Below are 22,246 nucleotides of genomic sequence, written 5' to 3' on the forward strand. Positions count from 1 at the left end.
TCATATTCTTAAGATACATGTCCGGATTGTGTTTTCTGCTGACATTTATCTTTGATAATCTTATGAACATTTTTGCAGAGGCAGGGTGTCTGAATCAGAGATGAGAAATAAGGCACTGGATTTTCAATCATGTAAATTCTCTAGTTGAAGAGAACCACCCATAAATTGACTCTACCAGGAACTTGGCAATTCTGAACCCAAAAACCAATGTACTAAAATCTGGAGATGTTTATGGAATAATACATGGAACAATCTTTGAAAGAAACATGTTTTCCCTGGGATTAGTATTGTCAGATGAATTAACAAAAATGCAGAGTATTGTCGCTGAGCAATCTCTCACAGGTTCTCAGGGGAAGGAGAACCATTACAACGTGGTACATTACTCTTAGTGAGTGCCAGAGGATGACTTTCTGATTTGTGGTCCCTCTTTAGTAAGCATTCCCGGGGGAAATTTGAGCGGGCCCATTATGCAAATCCACAGGTGCATGCCAAGACCAAATAACTGGACTTCTGCTTCGAAGTACTTCAAGATGCCTTTCTGCTTGCTCCTGATAGTGTTCAGACCACAGTGTGAGGAGACACGCCAGGAACATGTGGGTGTAGTGTGGAGACCATGGGGCCTGCATGTCCACCGCCTTAAAGCAAGGAAATTCAAAATTAATTTTTACTTGCAGAGCTTGATTTGGGAGGCAAACATTCAGGCATGCAATACTCTTCCTATCCTGTGCTGATAAGGCTGTCAGTTATTACACCATTTCTAGATGAAAGGGAAAGGGAGGCCTTGTTTATACATTTTTATTTTAAGAGTTAGGTATTATCACATTCCATACACAGCAAAACTCTCAATAGTCTGATTTCATTACCTTTGGATGATGTGAAACCAGCCAGTTTGAATGAACTTTATTTTCATGTGTTCTTGAGGTATGTACTGTATGCATGCTGAAATTGAGAAATGCCTGTAATACAAGGGGAATCAATCTGGCCTTCTCTATGTGTTGAAGTATACAAAGTGTAAAGTTAGCTGAAGACAGGAAAGCCCCTCATCACTTGTTGCTGCTAAGCTGTCCCAAGGGATGACAGCAGGAAAAGGATGGCTCTTCTAATCATGTGGATAACCACTGCCCCCTTGTGTCTGAAACACAAATTCTAAACCTGAAATAAACCTACATATGACAGTTCAATGTTTTATGTATTCGTAATTATAAAACACATTTTAATGTTGCCAACAAGTATGAATAAATCTAAGTACTTCTCAGAAATCATTTGAGGTGATCCCTCTTTCCTGTAAGTAAGGAACTGGATTTAATCTACATGAGCTGTTAACAACACAAACAACACTTTCATGCCAAATATGAGGCCTGCTTTTGTTCAGATTGTTAAAAAGACAGTAGTACTAGAACTACAGTATTACACATAATAAATTCTTTTAGATTTTCTTCTTTATATCTCAAGTAAAGTAAGGAACAAAATAATAGTATCAGACATCAGCACCACAAGCCATCTCCAAATCTGGAATGTAGGTTTGGAATGGTGCATAATCATTTTGTGCCACACAGCATAACTACAATCTAAAATATAAACAAAAGTGAGATACAATGATCAGAATTTAGTCCATCATTTTTATTCCATAAACAAAAGATCTGCAGTGCAGAAAACATTCATCAGCAGAGGCTTTCTATTATAAAAAGAAAAAGCAACCCAGCTTCAAATTCAGATGCAAATATTTCACAATATCTACATTGTTAAAAATCACAGTCAGGCCACTGAACCCAGAAACCATACTAATGTAAAACAGGGTCGGAGATGCTCATGAAATGCAAACCATTACAGAAGAACATAAAAGTACAGGACAAGACAAATACATATTTGTTTATAATGGAGGTCATCTACTGGAGCTTAAACTTACATATGAAATGCTTTACTTCAGATCTATATCCGACATTGGTATTGATGCTTAAAATACACCCATAATGGAACATTTTCTCGTGCACTTATAACATTTTATCAGTTATCCTTGGTACATCAGGCCAACATTGCACAACCCAAACAGAAATGGAAAAACCTTCTTATAAACCTGTGAAACACTGTGAAACGTGAAATGCCTGGTCATCAAATCACACTGTGCGGGATCAATGTGCAGCAATTAATGCGAAATCTCTAACGTTCGGGGCACGGCAATCTCTAACATTCAGTTAAAACACAGATCCTAAAAGCTCTATTAGAAAATGGCTAATGAGCATGTAATCTCAAAAAGCCAAGTAACGTCTACACAAAAGTACAGAAAAAAACTAAACCAAGAACACAATTGTTGGTTCATTATATTGAGAACCCTAACAGCAAAAAAAAAAAAAAAAAAAAAAAAAAAGGTTTGTGATAATGAAAATGGAAAATGGAGGTCAAAGCCTCCAAAGATTACACCTTAGTTTATTGAGGATGTAGAATAATATGGCTAAACATTGTACAGTCAAAGTTGGAAGGAGGCAAGTATGAGCAAAGTGTGTGCATGAACACATACACCTGTGTCAAAGGATGCATAGGTGGCATAGGAATTTCTGAGGTAAACCCATAAAAGGCTGTGTATGAGAAAGAAAAATCAATACAGCACATACAACTAAATGTTTGCTATATATGGGCTCTCCCAACCATCCAACCAGCACTCACATCCACGGTGGCCTTTGTATAAAATATTGGAAACATTACTTCTTATTGGTGACTTAAGTCTCTCACCTCTGCACCTACCTAAATGCAATCAGAGGCAAAGGGCATGAATAAGGCAAGTTATAAAACAATACAAAACATTTAACACTCCAGACAGTTTCAACAGTATGGGGTCAACACAAGTAACTTTTTAAAGAAACAATAAGTTAAAAACATATATAAATAGAAATGAAAAATTAATTGGCTTCTTTTAAAACCCATTCATCTCTATTAAAAAAAAGTTATAGAACTTATACAAAGTCTCACCCGTTAAATGTGCAACAATTAAGAAATCCCTTCTTCTTAAAAGTGAAATGAAAAACAAGATGAAAACTTATGTATACATGCTAGTATGTACAACAATATTGAAATGAAAGAGTGATATTATATATTTACATACACACATCAGTCCCTGATCGATTAAGGCCAAAGTGCGGTAGATGCACGCATCAACCACATTACATGTAGGCTGCTGTTTCACTTAAATGTTCCTCAGTTTGCAAAATGCAAAAGAAGCATTTATACAGTATTGCTCAAGGCCTTTGCACTAGCATCATTTTTCTTTCAAATATATAAAACTAATCAAATGTTCACCACTGAGAAATAAAACTAGTAGTTGGTAGTTTGTTGTTTCCCTTTTTTTGATTTTTTTCTTTTCTTTTTTTTAACAAAAGCAAGATTTTTTATTTACATACTATAGGACAAGAGTTCATATGAACAAGTCCCTATTTCAGTTCAGCCTTCTAGGAGTTCCTGTGATGTACTCTCAACCTGAGAGAGTATTTATACAAAGTTTGGGTGACAAGAAGCCCAAATATTAAATGCAGATGAATGCAGGGATGGTGCACTGGAGTGAGCACTGCTGGTCTCCTCTTATTTTGAGTAAAACCAATGAGGCAACAACAGAGTGTCAGAGCATGCCAAAGCCCTCACTGCCCTCACTGATGGCCAACTTCAGCATTTTGTGTAGCTCCTCATAGGAGTCGTATGTAGGGAGGCACAGCTGGTTAAAACTAAACATAAAAAAAAAACCACAATGTGATTGCTGGTGTCTAAATCACGACTAATTACATATATCATTTTTAGAGATAATGTACATAATGATCAAAACATTCGCAGATCTGAACATTAAATATGGTGATTCTCCATGATTAATAACAAATACAATGAGAAACCCAAAAATAGCAATGATGTTAGTTTAAGTATTTCCTAGTGTGATATATCATAGACCTCTATATAACAGTAATCCATTGTTGTCCAACTATTAAAAACATATAAGTAGCCACACTATTGTAGTGACATGTTATTCCATCAGCATGAATACACACACTGTAGTTTATTATAAGTTTATCCCACATTCACAAAGCTGCTTTAAATACTGACCAAATATGTTTTTATCCTCATCTGAAAATAGCCCCCCCAAATGCAACAATTAGTCAAGCAATAGGACATTTGCTAGAAACCTAAACGACTTTGCATTTCTTAAACCAAAATTTTGTTTTAAACAAATATACTGTATATGTGCACTGTCTTTAAAGACATACATTTTCACTAACATACAGACAGTTTGTAGAAAAACTACCTGTTTTTTTTACTCACCAGGTATGCGCAGTGGGCAAGGTGCTGTGTGTGGGGGCAGCAATAATTTGGAAAGAGGGACAAAGAATGTTGAATCCCCCAGGAGGAAGCTGAGAGGAGCCAGTGGTGAACTGTAGCAGACGGGCGAGCTCCTCCTGCGTAAAGCTGGAAACCACGGCCCAGAACCACTTCATGACCTGTGAAAACATAAGGTCGACATGCTGAGAGTATTCTGACGTTGCCCCGGTGTTGGGAAAAACCACACATAGAATATCCATAACATACTTTTTCTCTGAAGTGCCATGTTCCACCAACAATCACAGCATGCGCCTTGAAGTCCTGTACATTTATGTCGCCAGTTCCACACATCAACAGCTGAAGAGATTAAAAGAAAAGCATTACAATTACCCAATGGTCATGACCCAGTAGTGTTGTCAAGATCAATAGGGTTTTTATTATAACAATACACATACCTCCAACTCATTTTCATCAAATATGGCTAGCAGGTTTTCTGGAACCAGTTCATTCAAACCTGCAATTAATCAGGAAATTACAGGCATGTTACTGAAGGAGTTGGCAAATAAATAACTAAATACATACATACATACACATATATAAAATAAAGTAAATATGAGGAATTGGCAAAAATAAATACATAAAACTGTAGGCTGCAGCTGTGCTTGTACCCTCACCTTTCAGGAAGTGTTCCACCTCATCCCTCACCTGGCTGGCCAGCCTGTATTGGGCCAACAGGTTGAGATAATGCACCTTGTTTTCATTGGTAACTGCAATCTGAGCACCGCCTGATATCAGCTCCACCACCTGAATGTGGCATGATAGAAATATCAGTCAAAAAATATAAAACAGGAAAACAACAAGAGACATTTAGTGCTGATTGAAGGTTTGTGGACCCTTTGAAATTTCTACACAAATATGACTGTAATCATTATACATCTAGTTCTCTGTAGAATTGTAAAACAGAACTGTAAAACTGAGCATCAAAGTTTAAAAATGGCAAAGGACGCCAAACTCATCTCATCCACCATTATATAAAGTCATCACACCCTCTTTTTAAGAGAAAGGACATGTTTGCCAAACAAACAATATGATTTCTTTTGTTTGGTTTATTGCTCCTATCATTTGTGGAATTACATCAGAAAAAAGGGGAGGTTCCTTTATAAAGTGTTGCCTTACCTTCTCCAGCTGTCCTGACTTGCTATACTTCTCCTCGGCAAACACCAGGTCCATCTCACTCACGTCATTGTTTAGGATGAAGCAGACTTTAGTTTTGTAGAACTCCTGGTCATCTGTCTCAAAGTACTGCGTGTGGAAAATAAAACAATTACATTTTTAAATAAACATGGCATTTCATCTTCTATGTGCAAGGATAAAAACGTCATTGGGTCAGGTTTAGTCCTCGGCTTTCAAAACTTAGGAAGTTGGATAAACAGCAGAAGACATCGGCTTGTTCTTTATGCAATAATTAATGCCAAGAAAGAAATTAGGTTTGTTGGTGTGGTTGGGAATGTTAAAATCATGACATCAGTTGACACAAGAAGGTAAACAATGAAAACCTGACCTTTCAACTTCAGAGCAAAACATTTTTTATGTGGAAATGTACTGCGTCCCATACCTTATAGTTCATCCTAAGACCAATGATCTGTGCTAAGAAGGAACGAGTAAAGCGGGCTCGGACCAGCTGTTTGTATGCCCCACCCAGTGCAGATTCATACAGGCACTTCCCTACGACACGTCCTGCAAACTCGTACATTTTTAGACGCAGGTTCTGTGGCCGATCAGCATTTGGGTGCACCTGAAAAATGGAGATGAATGTTCTCTTATATTGAAACTGTATGTAATTTAAGATGCCACAAAACATCCATAAGTAGTTAAAGCCAGTAACTCACAAGCCCCTGACTGTTGTCGCTGAAACGGGTGAACAGCTGGTTGGAGGTGTCAAACAGGGTCTTACAAATCAGCTCAAACCACTCCCTGCGAGGTCCTCCCCAGTCCAGAGCTGCAAAGAAATAATATAGTTTAACCAAAAATTTCAAGTTATACAATTTATGCAGCATGAAGCTCCCTCATTCAGATGTTTCATTTACCTTCTTCATCCTGAAATACAACCTCAAAGTTCTTGCTCCAGTCTGACACTGAGAAGTTCCTTGTAGCTTTAAGGGACTGAGCAACACAAGAGGGACAAAAGAAATAAGTCCACTTCATCACTGGGTTCACATGATTATTATCATTACATATCTGTTTCTGTACTTATATTATAATAATTTTTTTATGTGTTAAAGCAGCACTTACAGAATCCATAATGGCGTGTCGAGAGATTTTTAGGCAAGTCTTGGTGCGAGGTCTCTTGGAGTGGATGTGCCTGAGTTCACGTTGAAAGAAGTTCACCTTGTCTTGGAACGTTTCAGAGCCGCCTGTTGACAATAATATTAGATTACTTCTAGAGATGTCCACAAAAGACAAGACATTTAAATAAAAAAATCTGTCAAAATAATAATAATACACAGAAACAAACCAATGTTCTTGTGAAGGAAGCGAATGAAAGTGGCAGCCATGATGTTCCTGTCTTTGCAGCTGAGCTCCACAGGAGGCTGTATCCCATCATCCACCGCTAGAGTTAGGTACTTGTGGACTGGGTCAGGACCATAATAGGTAAACTGAAAATAAAACAATAGACTAAAGTGAGATCCTCAAATCAAATGAAAGACGTTGGTTCTCAAGCATTTTTATGACATCGGTTATGCTTACTTTTGTTCCTGGACACACTCGGAAGGTGAAAAGGCGCCATGGAATAATTTTCAGGTAGAACTCTTTCACGGATAGTTGCTGTTTGACAGAAAAGTTGAACCTAATGTGATCTTATTCTCAAATATTCAAAAACCTTATGGTTAAAGAAGAGTTACTTACTAAAACTATGCTGGCCACTTACCTTTGGCGATATGTAACAATAGACCTTTTTTGGTTTCTTAACCTTCTCAGGCTGTCCCTCCACGGGAGAGTCATGCTCGTCCTCCTCTTCTCCCATGGAGGGCCTCCGCTGGGGAGCCAGCAAAGAGGAGGCTGGTAACTGCCATGAGGAACTGCTGTAGTTCCCACTGCTGTAAAGGTATGCCTCAAAGTAGATACTTATGCCTGGGGTGGACACATTCTTCTCCACACAGGCCTTCTCATTCTCTGCAATATGTAATTAGGGCACAAAACAAAAAACAAATAAACAAAAAAAGAAATCCGCAAAATATATAAAATGCATCAAAAGGTACTACATTTCTGGTGTATTTGTGTTCATCAAATAAAAGGTGGCTCACCACTGAGAACAATAATATCAAATTCCCCATTGCTGAGTGGCTGGTCCTTGTATGAAATGCGGGCTTTAAAACAGCCTGTCTTCCTCAGGACGAGTCTCAGCAGGACCTGGCACTGCTGCTTGTTTAGTGTAACTGACTTACTGTAGTACTCCTCCACACTTTCATCATCCACTGTGCCCAGCTGGAAGAACAGGAAAACTAAAATAAGCTCCTAATTTTTGAAATTAGTTATTATTACTGCTATGAATGTGTTCCACCATAAAGCTGGAGACTGAAAATAGGGGTAAAACTAAAGGCAGGTTGGGGGGCGGGCACTCTCCCTTACAGAGTGCACATGGACACAGTAGTTGGCTTCATCCGTGAGAGATGTGGAGTTACTGGTGGGATTTCCATATTCATCCCTGGGCTCAATCTGCAAAGTGTGCTGCTGGCCATTTGTTAGCACCAGGGTGGAGAAATGGTAGGCTATCTTGGTTTTGGATGGGATGACTGTACCTGAAGTGAACAAAATAAGTGAACAAAAGAACATAAATAAATTTTATCAGCAAAAAAAACTTGTCAAATCAATTACTACAAATAGGAAAATATGAGTTGGATCTAAAACATATACATTACTAATACCTGGCTGGAATATCTTGTAATAAGGGCTATAGGCTACATTGAGGCCACCCAGCTTAACAGCAACCTCATAACGTCCAGCCTTGCGCACTGTGAAGGCTACTTTGACTACATTGGACTCTGGCTCTTGCAGAACTTCCTGTGTAACAGGGATGTCCAGAGCCAATTCAATGTGGGTGATATTGACCCTCAGTCCCACAGGGCGATGGGCTGGGAAAGGCTGACCATTCTTGTAGAAGAGCTGACAGGAGATAAAAAATATATACAAGTATAATTTAATACAAAGAACACACAAACCAATTTACCCAGATATTGACACACATCTACATGTTTAGGCCTTTTCTAAAGAGAGTCAGTACAGGAATTAGTTATCACCTGGACTTGAAAGCTCATAGTCTGCCCTACTTCCTGCGGTTCCTTCCAGTCCCATGACACCTTGCAGGAGCGTGGGTCCAAGTAGTTACCCCGGACATAGTCGTAGATGCTGCGGTCACCACGTCGCCCTGGATCCTCATTCTGCAGGAAGCTGACCACTCGCGCTGCAAGCTCACAGAGGAACTTGATAGTAAAAACAAACGCTATGATGGAAACAGTAATTCCACCTGCCACAGGAAGGAAAGAAGTATACAAAACAAGTTGTTGGAAAATGTTTCAATAAATACATGCTACTCTTCTTTAAAAATGCATATGAAGTCCTTGGGCTATAAAACACAGAAACAAAATTGTCAAAACAGTGGTACAATGCCACGGTTAAAGCATATGCCTGCAGGAAAAGTAACAATAAGACACAATGTCAGTGACCCAACACAAACAGCACTCGACTCACCAATCACGTAAAACATGAGGTCCCTTATCAAGAAGCACAGCGCCACAGTACAGCCAAAAATGAGAGCTCCCGCTGAAAAGACAATTGGACATTTTAAACAATGAATACTTAAAATGAAGACAATATACACTTTGCACATTGAGTGTGCATTTTGATGGTTGTACTTTTTTTTTAAAGCTACAATATGCAACTTTTAAGAATCAAGCTAGCAATAACCCGAGACTCTATCCAGTCTGTTCCTCCTACCTGCTTTGCCACATTCTGCTACGCTTTGCTACTTTACTACACAACATGACAGTGAAGCAGAAATAATTATTCTCATTTGACTGTTTAGACAGGTTAGCTCACTCAAAAACATAAGAGGGTGGTCTCTTTGCACTGCACTGAACCCTATCCACACAAGTCAACTAAAACTTTGAGGACAAACTTAGATACTGTAGCTCTAAAATATATGGATTTATGAAAGCATATATCCAAACTAGGCACAAGCACCACCATACATTGCATGGTTTCTGTCAAATGAAGCAACGACAACCTGATATTGAAACTGCCTGATATTAACTTTTCTATTTTATGGGACAAAGACAGCAAAACAAATCGATGTAGAGATGCACAAAGAGATGACGCAAGACTGAAACTCTATTACAAAATTTAAGCTACAATTAAATGATCTGTAAACCATGTTAATACTCAGCCACAGTACAAATGCTCTCATGTTTACATATTATATCTAGGTGCCTCTTGACAGTCTGCAGCTGTGGAAAGCAGGCCAAACAAAAACATTCTGCATCGGAAAATGAGCAGGTTTACCGATCGACCACTTCTCATTCAGACGCCTATCAGCAAGGCTGTGCACCAGCCGGATCTCGTAGTCCTGGTCACGACTGCCCCTGGAGGTCTGGAGGATCTTGATTCCTGTAGACAACTTTATGTAATCTTCGTAGTAGTAGCCCCGAACGGCTAGAGACAGGTGCAGCTGACTGTCGAACTGAGAAAGATCATCCAGATTCATACAACCTAAGGTCTTCAGTCTGCAGTGGAAAACAAAAAGGGTCAGTATAAGAAATTGCTGACTTATCTGAACACAACATACTCTTCTACAAACACTAGCATTTGTGAAAGTCTCCACGAGAGGAACTTGATCTTATCTGCTAAACTCTTTAGTGAGGCGGTGTTGCTTGTTGCTTCTGCTCACATCAAGTCTCCATCACAGCTAAATGTCCGCAGAGGGAAACCCTTTACATATAAGTTGCTGTAACCATTAAAACCACCTCAAAACACATTTTCTATTGTACAAAGCACTATCAAAACATCCTTGTTAACAACTAGGACATAGGGTTGCAATCTTTTATTGCGATTATCATGGCCAATTATATTAGCACATTACATTAGAACATTATTTCAATAATTATGGCAATATATAAAGTAGCCTTTTCTATCGAATGCAATTTAAATTGGGAATGTGTTGTTCTGTCCAGTCCACAGTCCAGTCCACATATAATATAATGGTGATAGTCAAAATAAAACTGGAACATATTTAAGAATATAATTGTACAATTTAATCATTCCACTTGGAATTAAACAATGTCTGAAAAGGAAGAGGCTTAAGTTATTATGCAACATTAACTTCCTTATTTAGCCAACACATTATTGCAAAGATCGTCTTCTGTTTTTACAGTTAGTCATTGAACTCTAGATCTTTATTGCTCAAATGAGCTAAAGTCCACTGAATCAGCAATGTTAGGAAAGATACTATTGGCAATCATGACCTTCTGAAATATGCACTAATGTCAAAAGGTTAGACTGTTTTACTTAAAAGGTAGTATTATGTGTTTTTTAAGCACAGTTGACCTTAGAAACATTACAACTGACTTTCTCAAACAGGGCTGGACAAAACAAGCAAGATTTTGATAAAGCATTGCTGGTTCTATAACATCAATACCCAGCATCCAGTACACACACAAACATCTGCATTGCTGCAGGGGCTCATACTAACAGTCTCTAAAGGTTACTTTTTTACTGCAGTGACCATCTGAAACATTGCAGCTTTCACATCTCCGTGTCAGCAAACTTGGCTAACCATGAATGAAGAGGCTGCCCTCAAGTGGACATAAATAAACAAACGGCATTTGTTTGCTAAAATGAAGCATGACCATAACTACAAAACCTTTCATAACATTAAAAAATGCAAACTATGCCAGAAAACATCTCTTTATGACATGCCAACAAGAAATATTTTAAGCAAAAAGAAAGTTTCTAAGAAATAAAACAAAGACCTTTCATTGCTTACATATGGTAATAGTGCTCCAGGTTCTGGGAGTATAGCCACTCCTGGAAGGCAAAGTCTCGAAGCAGCTGGATGTGGGCCTCTGCAATTTCCCTCCGACACTCCTGTTCCTTCCCCACCTCTTCCAAACGACTCAGTACACTCAGACTCAGTTCCTCCAGTGTCTGCACATCTGGACAGCACATGAACAATACATAAAAATCCCCATGCAAATATTCACCCTTAACTCAGCACGGGTAATGCCACAACATAGGCTACAGAATTCAAACTACAACAAGACTACTGTAATAAGTACTAAGGTGAACCATTAATGCCAGCTTGCACCTCATATTTATCTTGTAACGGGACCAAATCCTCACAACTTTTTTTTTTAAAACGTATGTTCATATTAGGTTTCACATTATTCACTCATACAATACAATGCAATCCTACCCCTAGATATAGTTTCTCTGCACTCACAGACAAGGTTGACAGACTTACAGCTTCGGTGTGTGCACCTGACTTCCACTAATGTGTCTAACTTGTGTGTAATATTATTTGCCTTTAAGTGAACTATTCCCTATGTAGCTTATGTCCTGTATGATTGCTTGTTCTGTATTCTGTTTAAAGGCTACCGCAAGACAAGAATTTCCCTTTGGGATTAATAATAATCTATAAAGGCCTGAATATGAATTACTCCAAAACCTAATATTGCACACGGCAAATAAACAAAACAATGATTTTGCATTTAAAATAGCTCAAGTCCAGTTAAATGTTATGCCTATGCCTGGTGTTTCTACAGAAAATTAAGTAGGTGCTGTGTAGGTCTGCGGCTACAGAAAGCATCCTTAATAGAACATTTTTAATTTTAAGCAAAAACAAATTTTCAAGTGCATATCAGTAAAGATGAATATGCTTACTTCCTAATGTGTAAGATGGACCATCAACCAAACTTATGTCATGTATTGTAAATCTCAAATAAAAACCACTTACCTTCAAATAAGTGTCTGTACTGAGAGAGGCTATGTGCTTGGAGCCATTCCTCAATTTGACTTTCTTTGCCTTTCTTCCAGTGCACTTCCCAGAAGAAGATCCACGATACTGAGCAGAAGAGGAAGGTCAAGAAGAAGCGGCGGTCCATCAGACCATCTTTCAGCCTTCACTCAGACCCTTCCGCACGCTAAATAAAAGTTGCGACACACTGAAAGCTAGACACGTTTCCTACAAAGGAAGGCAAAGCTACTTGAGATTGATGGAAGAAGACCAAAAGAATTGTCATACATATTCCAGGACCCAGGAGCTTCAATTGTTACCTGCTATTCCAGAAAAGCATGAATATTTAAGTGTAATCTCGGTTAGTTTTTCTCTGATGAAAGATTACATTACATGCTATCCACTTAAATATGCATGAACAACTTGGCTAAAATTGTCACAAACCTCTCACCAAGCTATACTGACAAGCACAAACTATCGCAGTCACAATTACCAGGTAATTACAAGGTAATTACACTTTAAATCCCATTTAATGACAACAGTCTAGATAACGGTGGTACTGATTATGATCAGCTGTCTAAACGTGCTGGCTGAAGATTCAAAATATTTCCAAATGTCTTCTGTCAAAAACAACCACACAGTTCAGCTACACGATCTGTCCAAACAGTTTTAGCAAGTTCGGCCAACAGCTGCTTGAAAGACGTTTGAAAAAACAGCAAACGCCGGGAGAGACAGGCTAACTGCAATATCATCAATTCATGCTAGTGTAGTTACACCTGGAGCGCTGGCTAAAGCTACAAGCTAACGGTAACCACTGTTAGCCTTGCCCTGACAAACCGCTACAGTAGCATTAACGACAGCACAACAATGACAACAGCTAGCCAAGTTAGCCAACAATGCGAGCGTAACTGGAGAAAGCTCGTCGCCAGCCTATGGAGATGCACATCAGAACACGTTCACGGGACAACATTTGTAACAGCACTATTACACAAAGCAAAACTGCACATGTAAAAACGTTCTTAATCTGTGCTATAAACACTGGTTCTACCTTCGTCTGCTGGGTATTAACATAGCAACCGGAAAATGCGCAGAAAAGAGGCGATTTTTTTTTTTTTTTAAGCGCGTCATCAGTAATCGCGTCGACACACGAGGAGAGTGGCAGCAAGTTTTGCTCAGCTTATGAGATTTGTCTCACATTATCAGCATGGTACGTATCGTAAACTGTGTGGCGGTTACAAAACGGTCGTCTTGATGGGTATTGTTTATTATATTATATTGTTTGTGTTATTAGACGAGGCTTTTTGACAAGCACAACCCTGAGCTAGGATGGCTAGCCTAGCGCTAAGCTACACACAGGGAAACTTGCTTTACGCTGGGTCGGCTAGTACATTTTCAGTATAGGTATTTTTTCATAGTGAAACATGATCTTATTAAAGTCAACCTTTGTAACCATCTTATCTATGTTTCAAGCTGTGATGTAACAGTTACATTAGTTGATATCTTGACCATAAAGAGCTTGTGACAACATTGTATTGGTCTCTGCCTCAAGCCATCCATTATCACGATTACAAACTTTCTTCTCCTAATACCAATCAGTATAGTTGGTACTGTTCATTCTGATCTTTATGCTTAAAGCAACATGTGTTTTATTTTATTATTAATGTAGGTGAAGCAGAAAACCAAAAAGTTTGCTGCAATGAAAAGAATGATCAGTCTGAAAGATCAAAGAATGTGAGTTCTGGCTTGTTTTTATTTCATAGTCTATCTTTTTGTCTAGCCAAAGATACTGCTTGTTTAATCATCTCCTTTACTACCAATAATTGTATTAGCCCATCTAACACATTTATTTTAACAGAACAATTAAAATTAGCAATAAGGATTACATCTGTTTTGGGTAAGTTGTGTACAAGTCTTGTAACTCCTTGTTTGTTTGGTAGAAAAGAGAAAGATCGTGCTAAAGCAAAAGAGAAAAAGAAGAAAGATCCCTCCCAGCTTAAGGAGAGAGAGGTGTAAGTTGACCTTGCAAAACTCAAGTCGGATCTTAAATAGGAGTTGATTGCTCATGAACTTGTTTTCTTTCACTTTTTGTGTGCAGGACTAAGTACCCATCATGCCTTTTCTTCCAGTACAATACTCAGCTTGGTCCACCATACCACATTCTAGTTGACACCAATTTTATCAACTTCTCAATCAAGGCCAAGCTGGACATTGTTCAGTCTATGATGGATTGCCTTTATGCAAAATGTGAGTATATTGCCAGCTATATTTTTTTTTAAAATTGTATTATATTTTGATTTATTGTGTTGTAGTTTAATAATAACACAATCATTTCATGGTTTTCATTTAATCTAGGTATCCCATACATCACAGACTGTGTGATGGCTGAGATTGAAAAACTAGGAATGAAGTACAGAGTTGCACTCAGGTACAAGATGGTGGAGCTAAAATACCAAAGGAGACATCCTTTTATTTGATCAATTTAAAATTTTTTTACTGTAACAATGTTTGCTTCTTTGTTTTTGCAGGATAGCTAAGGATCCAAGGTTTGAGCGCCTGCCGTGCACACACAAGGGAACATATGCTGATGACTGTTTAGTTCAAAGGGTAACACAGGTAATACATTTAAATATACAGTTGTAGGCCTAAGTACATCAAAAATATATATATATATATATAAGTAACAGAGTGCCTGTCTGTGTGCAAAGTAACAGCAACAAAACAGCTTGACACCATTAGTGTCACCATTTTGGCAACAAAGTATGGATATTAATTACACATATATATTTCCATAGCACAAGTGTTACATACTGGCTACAGTGGACAGAGATCTAAAGAGAAGGGTCAGGAAGATCCCTGGAGTACCCATCATGTATATCTCAAACCATAGGTAAGACTATTCAAAATTGTGTTAAAATGTTAAAAATGCTGTGGCTACATCAAAAACAAGAGCATTTATGTACTTTGTTTTCATACAGGTACAATATTGAACGGATGCCAGATGACTATGGTGCACCAAGATTTTAGTATTGCTCAAACTAAGCTGAATCTGTAAATAAACTAAAGTTTGCTGTTAAATATTATCTTTTTATGTATATCAATCATTGTTTTTTGAAGTTTAATTGGGAAGGGATGGGATGTGCTATTTAGTAATTTTTGTTTAGATAGATCAAAGTTTTGTTTTCCTACAAAACATTTTGTTTCACTAATAAATTAATTGCAGTGCATGTTGTCCTCACTTTCCAATTTTTTCAAATACCTCACATCTGTAAAGGTATGTTTGCTTTATAGTCTGAGCAAATGTACTGTATTTATTCAGCAAAATAACCTAAAGCAAATTTACTATCATAAATTACACCTTTGAGAAGCCCAGGAAAGGTCTTAAATTCTCAGGTCTTTAGTACTGAGTTTGTTTTAGCAGATAATTGAATTTTATAATAGAAAGCTGGGCTAGAGCTAAAGATGTGTTCCTAACGATGTTATAAAACAATAACTTTATCACTCTAGCAATACCTTGTATTCAAACAGATTGCAAGTCATCCTTTTTTATTATACAATCCTATTTTATTTTATTATTTTATTTAAGACTTATTTAATATATCGAGTTTCCTTCATTTTTCGACTAAAGAGCTAAACGAGTGGGATTTGTCAACTGAAACAAATACCCATTTGTGCATTTTGGTACTTCAAATATACAAGTTGACAAGTGTATCTGATGACACCAACCGAAGAGAACCTGAACGCAGCGTTTATCGCCGATATCACCCACCAAGCACGGCGCATGCGCAGCACACAGAGGTCTGGGAGTGTCTGAGCGGCTCGGCGGACGTGAATCCAACCCGCAGTCACCGAAGCCAAGAAGAGCATCTGTATGAACAATGAACCGGGTGCATTGGGAGGATATCATTTGGTGAAACGGACATGAAGCTCTCGTATGAGCAGTGTCGTGTTGGGATTGTGCAGGAGCAGTGGTTTACTGGAAATCTGTGGCGTGAATGACCTCTAACGGTATTGGCATTAAGTCCTTTGTAAAAACGTTACTTTGTTGTCTGCACAGTCAGTGCTCTTATAAGACTGGTAGTGTTACATTGGCGAGCTTGTGTTTGCTTGCTGATGGAAGTTCCCGATATCGTATTCATATCTTATGGTTAGAATCACCCTGGTTTCTTAATTTATTTGTACACATGAATTGATTATTTAATGGCCTGCATGGCTGAATTTTAACTACATGCACTATTCTTGTTAAAAAGGATTTTATTTATTTTTTTATTTTTTGTAATTTGCTTATTAACTGCTGCTGCCCACTATTTCATACTCACTTCCTTCAAATATTTACCTTTAAGACAGTATTGCATTGACTTCTTTTTTGAGACCTTGGTGGCCAGGCCTGCTGGATGTCATGAGTTGGCCATCTGTTGTGGTAACCTACTTAAAAGTGCAAGCAGATTAAGCAGTGAAGGGGTCCAATCAGACAGGATTTTTCTGTGCCAGGACTGTGTTTGGCTTCCTAGTGGAGGAGGGATGCTGAAGGCCACTGTTAACTCAGTGGAGGAGAGAGATGAGGAGCAGGAGGATGAAGGTGATGAAGAGTTGAGGGATGGAGGGGTGCCTTTCTACATCAACAGAGGAGGCTTCCCGGTGGATGACGAGACTTGGGAGAGGATGTGGCGCCATGTGGCTCGAATCCATGCCAATGGTGAAGCTTTGGGGAAGGAGATCCGGGGTGCCACTGACCTGCCCAGGGTGAAGTTGTTGTATATGGTTAATAATATGAGGTTGATCTGTTGCAGCTGACTGTAGGTACTAGTACAGGTACTTTTCACAATATGTATGTAAAACTAATATGTGGGGAAACAACTCACACCCATGTGCTGTGTATTAGAGTGTTACTATGCATTTACTGCTAGAAATACATAACGTCTTTCAATCTACTAGAACATCATTGTATTTACATTAGAGTTTTTGCTGATTTAATTTTTTAGTTGATGTAAAGTAAACTTGTTCAATCTGCACAGAACATTTTGATGCTTTAGGCATAGAGACAGTAAAGCTTTATTTATTCAGGAAATCATAATGATGAAGACACAGAAGAATGGTATCCTTTATTTCCTTAAATAAAAAAAAGTTACTTACACCTCCAGTTATAACTGAATAGAGAAGAGCATAGAGGGTAAACAAGACTACATTCTCCAGCTGCATGCTCTGTTTCACAGATTCCAATACCGAGTGTGCCTTCATACCAGCCAACCACCCCTGTCCCACAGCATCTAGAAGCCATACAGAAATACATCAGGGAATTGCAGTATCCTTTGACCAAGTCGGTACAATGGGCTAGATAGACAATTATAGAATGTACTTAAGGGTATTTGATGTGGAGAAAAATTTTATAAACAAAATATATTTTACCCCGATGCTCCTATGATGGACCTAAGAATACACAGTAATAGAAAATAAAAAGGTAATACCTGCTATTTTTTCCTCATCCTGTTAACCCACTGTTTTGGCACACTTAATAAATATAGGCCATTCTTTAGAAAGGAGGCTAGTGTGTAGACACTGTTCTATATTAAGCAAAAGCTTGGTTTCCCGTCAGAGCATTCATTCATACTACGCCTATGAATTCTCTACACTCTCTCCTCTCCTCACAGTGTTCTCCAAAGCCAGTTTCACATTGCTCTCTTATGGGATGACCTTAACAGAATCCTACAGGTACAATCATACAGGGACACAGTTTTTTGAAATCAAGAAGAGTCGGCCTCTTACTGCGTAAGTAAACTTTCATTTTAATCAAACTGATCAGTACTAGACAAGTAGAAGTTTAAGTCGGCGGTCACAGGATGTGACAGGATGTTATCCTGAGCTGCTGATTCCTTATATGTATGTGTGGATCAGACAGCTCTGGTTTACCCCAGAGCTTTGTGAGTAGGAGCTAATGTCAATCAGTAGAGGCCAGAACACACTCTTCCTGACCTCGCCTTATTAGATTTAGTAGAACAGATTAAATTTCCCTGGTTCATGCATACCGTTTTTGTTTGACTGCATGAAATCACTAAGAAGTTGTTTGTGTGAATTGTACCAGAATCAGCAGTGGTGTCTTATAACACAGAGGTATGTAAAAAGTGGTGCTCCTTTGCTCATTTGCTCTGCACAGTTTGATGGACATCGCTAAAGAGATGACGCGGGAGGCTCTGCCAATCAAATGTCTGGAGGCAGTGATCCTCGGGATGTATCTTTATAGAAGCACATTGTGTTGCATAACAAATTTTATTTCAGCAGTATATAAACATTTAATGACGTGAAGTGGTTTATAACAGTATTCTGTAGATGTAAGCAGTTGTATGTGTTTATTCATGTCTTGTTGCCAATTATATTCGCCCCACGTGTGCATCCATGCATGGACGCTACTGTAAATAGATAATGAATGACGGTAAAACCCAGTGGTTATAATGTAAAATATGTCCTCATAGATTGTACCTTTATTTCCTTGACCCTTAGTACAGTTACCTCACCAACAACATGCCAGGTGTGGAGCGCTTCCCCCTGAGCTTTAAGTCTCAGTTCTCAGGGAACCATTTCCACCACATTGTGCTGGGACTTCACATTGGGGGGCGCTTTGGCGCTCTGGGCATGAGCCGGAGAGAGGACCTCATGTTCAAGCGCCTTGAGTTCCGAACACTGATGGACTTGGTGCAGGAATTTGACGGAGCCTACAGGGGCTACTGGCACACCCTGCGCAAGGTAAAGATTGGGCAGTACGTGTCCCACGACCCTCACAGCGTGGAGCAGATAGAATGGAAGCACTCCATACTAGACCTGGACAAGCTGACCAAGGAGGAACTGCGGAAGGAGCTAGACAGACACACTCGAGACATGAGGCTGAAGGTACATGCAGTGGTAGAAAAAAGTGCCCTGGCATGTTTTCGCATGTTTGGCTTTTGCCTTTCTAGCACTCTGCTAATAAAAAGATTTTTGGTTTTAATTAAAATTTAAAAAGATTTTGTATTTGAGGCTCTTGTAGGTCTACAGACAGTAATGTCAGATATAGTTTGTAGTTTGTAGTCAGTTTATAGACTAACTTTAGTTATTAGATTTCTTTTGCACAGTGACACTGAGTTGACCTGCTAATGGAGAAGCGGTTTCTTTCAAACGATGCTTTCTCATCACCTCTCATGATAACATATTGAAGGCAGCCTTGATGTTTAATAAAACTAATGTGATGGCTTCACTCTGCTCTGCTGCACTTCATGCATGGCTGGCTCAATTCATCAATAGCTGATCCTATATGGTACATTACATTAAAGACGTGGACAGATTCCAGCCACTGACACTTAGAACGGAGAGAACATTAGCACAGTTTAACTCGGTCATGTGATTGAAAGTGATTGAAATTCTGATTACACTGTTGGCAGTTCTATTACTCTCCATTTCCATGGAGAATTTTCTGGCATTTATTTGCAGATAGGAAAGCCTGCACCTCCCTCTCCCACCAAAGAAAGAAGAAACATCATGGGTTCGCCCCTCCGAGGACCAAGCAGCCCCATACGCAGGATCAGCCGTGTTGAAAGACGGTATGATTAATCTCGTGCTCTGGATAATTTGGTTCTTTGCTAAAAATAAAGGCACTCTAACTAATGTGAACACTTTTTATACACTGGAAAATAATTAAGACTACAGATGTCTCATGATCTAAGGAGAAGTAATTCATGAATTAGTCACAGATTCTATCATACATAAATAACAATTGAATTTTGTTGCAGTCCCTCTGGAGAGAAGAAGGTTTTGGAACAAAAAGCATCTGCAGACATGAATGGATACCAGATTCGAGTCTAAAGAAGAAATTCAGTTTGCTTGTAAAATTGAAGGTACAACGTTACATAGGGCCAGTGATTTACTCTTAGGCTTAATTCTTTTTACACATTAGTCTATTCACTGAATGCAGTGTTGAATAAGGTAACCAGCAACTTTTCCTCTTAGAACAAATGCCTCTTTCAGCTTCCATATATCTACATTGTAAAGTTTGTTTTTATTGGAGCAGTCACTGTGCTTAATAATCGGTGCTGGCAATGTCCCCAAATTATATAAAGGGGTCAAAAGTGCAGTGATTTGTAAACATTTTTAAGTAACTGCAGAGTTTTGCTAAGTGTACACAACATGAAATAGGACACTTCGCTGAAGCTGTGTAGGACTACCACTCAGTGTAAATGTGCTACTTGACATATCATAGATTTTTGTGGTGTTATTCTTCAACAACAGTTCTTAAAGCTTGTCTGCAATCTGTATCGTCATACTGTACGTGTACAAATACGTGTAATGTAATTTTAAATCCACTTAGGCTCTGCTGGACAGCAAATGCTTGTGTAGTGACTAGTTTGCAAACCACTACCCTTGTGCCTTGTATGACAATTCAAAGAGCAGAAAAGTAGGCTTTGTATCCAACCATGTCATGGCCTCACCAAACAAAGCAGTGTAGTGTGCTTTTCCAAATGACTAAAAAATAAAATGGGTAATACCGTTAATACCCAGATGCTAGCATGTTCAGCATTCAACTTTCACTGTACCTTTAATACGTATTATACAGTATATCCGAGTAACAGAAGGCATCTGTTGAGCGATGAGTCTCTTTTTTTTTTTTCCACATGAACCAAGATAATTATCTAGCAAAGTAGCTGATGGGCCTTTTGTGCATTTAACAGAGATTTCAAGTAATAAGAGGTAGGTTTATTTGTACTGTATAACTGCTTTATATACACGTTTTTTCTAACATTCATTTGTAGCAACTTTATCGGATATTTTACTTCCCTTAAGTGGTATTCAAGCAAATGACTTCCATTTAAGCAGAGGTGTAAAGAAGTGTGTACACAGCACTTTTATCTGCATTTTGTATTTTTTTTTTATGGAAATTCTGTCATTTTATACTTCCTTCTGTCTTGGTGATCACCAGTAGACCACTAAATATTTACCATGCACCATTTTGAACATGTTGCCACAGTCAACAACTTTATGTATACAGTAGATATTGTTCATTTTCATTTCAGTGCTTTGTAACACACTTGTTTTGTACCAAAAGATCATTGAGTTACAGGATCACAATAAAGGGTCACTGTAATTGTGACAGTACAATTTAGTTTTCTTACACGGTTTTGTGGTTATAACAATTAAAAAAAACTTCTATATTGAATTACTTTGCTCCTTTTCTGTGGGTCATCAGTAGATTTTACTAGTTGTTCAATGTCATGCAGGTAATGGCACCAGGTTTCTTTCAACCACTGCAGTAGTTCAAACTGAGCACAAGGGCAGCTTTTGGCAGCAAGGCAGATGATGAGAGCAGACAGAAGAGATATTGTATCTAAACACTACCTCTGCTGGGTTTACACAAAAGAACCACTACATAACTCTATAAAAGGCAAGCAGAAACCTCAGCCAAATAAAGCACCGTTAAAGTGGGTTTCATTGTTTTAGTTAGATCATAAACAAATAAAAAAACTATAAGACCGACATTAAGCGACATTCTGTTCATCATATCATTTAGGTGAAGCCAGTATTTCCTGGACTTAGGTAAATTATTTCAGTTATATGTTGGATCCACATATGATGCTTTGATAAAGAGGGATCTTACCTAAGGGATCTTTTTTTATGGATCCCTAAGTTCACCCCACAGCACAAAAATTGGCTAAAAAGGTTTAACAGTTGCTGCATTCAATGAAAAACAGTCATCAGTCAGATAGAAAGAGCTGCATGAAATGTGAAGTACTGTACAGTAATGTTAGATTTGATGTACAGATGTTAGAAAGATATGTGGAAGTGAGCACCTAAAAAAGAAATCTTAACATAAAGGAAGCCTGTGTTGAAGTTCCTGACAAAGACACACAAGAAACACATCCAACTCTCTTACTGAGCTCCATCATCCATGAACACTCAAAGATCTCCATGAAAAATTAATTCATCCAT

At 38.4% G+C, this 22,246-nt stretch overlaps 3 protein-coding genes across 8 annotated transcripts; 2 read left to right on the forward strand and 1 right to left on the reverse strand.

Moving 5' to 3' along the window:
* Positions 1-1,599: 1,599 nt before the first annotated feature.
* Positions 1,600-13,389, reverse strand: arel1 (apoptosis resistant E3 ubiquitin protein ligase 1). Of its 4 annotated transcripts, none has more exons than XM_067479935.1 (22): positions 13,350-13,389; positions 12,302-12,529; positions 11,333-11,501; positions 9,853-10,073; positions 9,043-9,114; positions 8,592-8,818; positions 8,220-8,457; positions 7,924-8,093; positions 7,599-7,779; positions 7,223-7,467; positions 7,042-7,119; positions 6,809-6,950; positions 6,586-6,707; positions 6,381-6,456; positions 6,183-6,292; positions 5,909-6,088; positions 5,470-5,595; positions 4,968-5,097; positions 4,749-4,807; positions 4,561-4,650; positions 4,297-4,472; positions 1,600-3,710 (listed from the first exon to the last, which is right to left on the reverse strand). In XM_067479935.1, exons 2-22 carry the CDS (start codon positions 12,447-12,449, stop codon positions 3,608-3,610), a joined length of 3,063 nt encoding a protein of 1,020 aa, XP_067336036.1. In that variant the 5' UTR covers positions 12,450-12,529; positions 13,350-13,389; the 3' UTR covers positions 1,600-3,607. The 4 variants fall into 4 exon arrangements, with proteins under 4 accessions (XP_067336036.1, XP_067336034.1, XP_067336035.1 ...); XM_067479933.1 differs by having other exon boundaries at positions 12,622-13,360; XM_067479934.1 differs by having other exon boundaries at positions 12,302-12,547; positions 12,622-13,360.
* fcf1 (FCF1 rRNA-processing protein) lies at positions 13,380-15,525 on the forward strand. Its single transcript, XM_067479937.1, has 8 exons — positions 13,380-13,508; positions 13,968-14,032; positions 14,239-14,310; positions 14,397-14,545; positions 14,654-14,726; positions 14,827-14,914; positions 15,094-15,188; positions 15,277-15,525. Exons 1-8 carry the CDS (start codon positions 13,506-13,508, stop codon positions 15,323-15,325), a joined length of 594 nt encoding a protein of 197 aa, XP_067336038.1. The 5' UTR covers positions 13,380-13,505; the 3' UTR covers positions 15,326-15,525.
* A 552-nt stretch (positions 15,526-16,077) lies between these two features.
* vash1 (vasohibin 1) lies at positions 16,078-21,476 on the forward strand. 3 transcript variants are annotated; one of them, XM_067478820.1, is made up of 8 exons: positions 16,078-16,289; positions 16,790-17,041; positions 17,512-17,600; positions 18,008-18,064; positions 18,450-18,524; positions 18,799-19,180; positions 19,757-19,866; positions 20,056-21,476. In XM_067478820.1, exons 1-8 carry the CDS (start codon positions 16,233-16,235, stop codon positions 20,126-20,128), a joined length of 1,095 nt encoding a protein of 364 aa, XP_067334921.1. In that variant the 5' UTR covers positions 16,078-16,232; the 3' UTR covers positions 20,129-21,476. The 3 variants fall into 3 exon arrangements, with proteins under 3 accessions (XP_067334921.1, XP_067334918.1, XP_067334920.1); XM_067478817.1 differs by having other exon boundaries at positions 16,107-16,306; XM_067478819.1 differs by lacking the exon at positions 16,078-16,289 and having other exon boundaries at positions 16,538-17,041.
* Positions 21,477-22,246: the final 770 nt, after the last annotated feature.

Source organism: Channa argus, chromosome 16 (assembly GCF_033026475.1).
Source record: "Channa argus isolate prfri chromosome 16, Channa argus male v1.0, whole genome shotgun sequence".
NCBI lineage: Eukaryota > Metazoa > Chordata > Actinopteri > Anabantiformes > Channidae > Channa > Channa argus.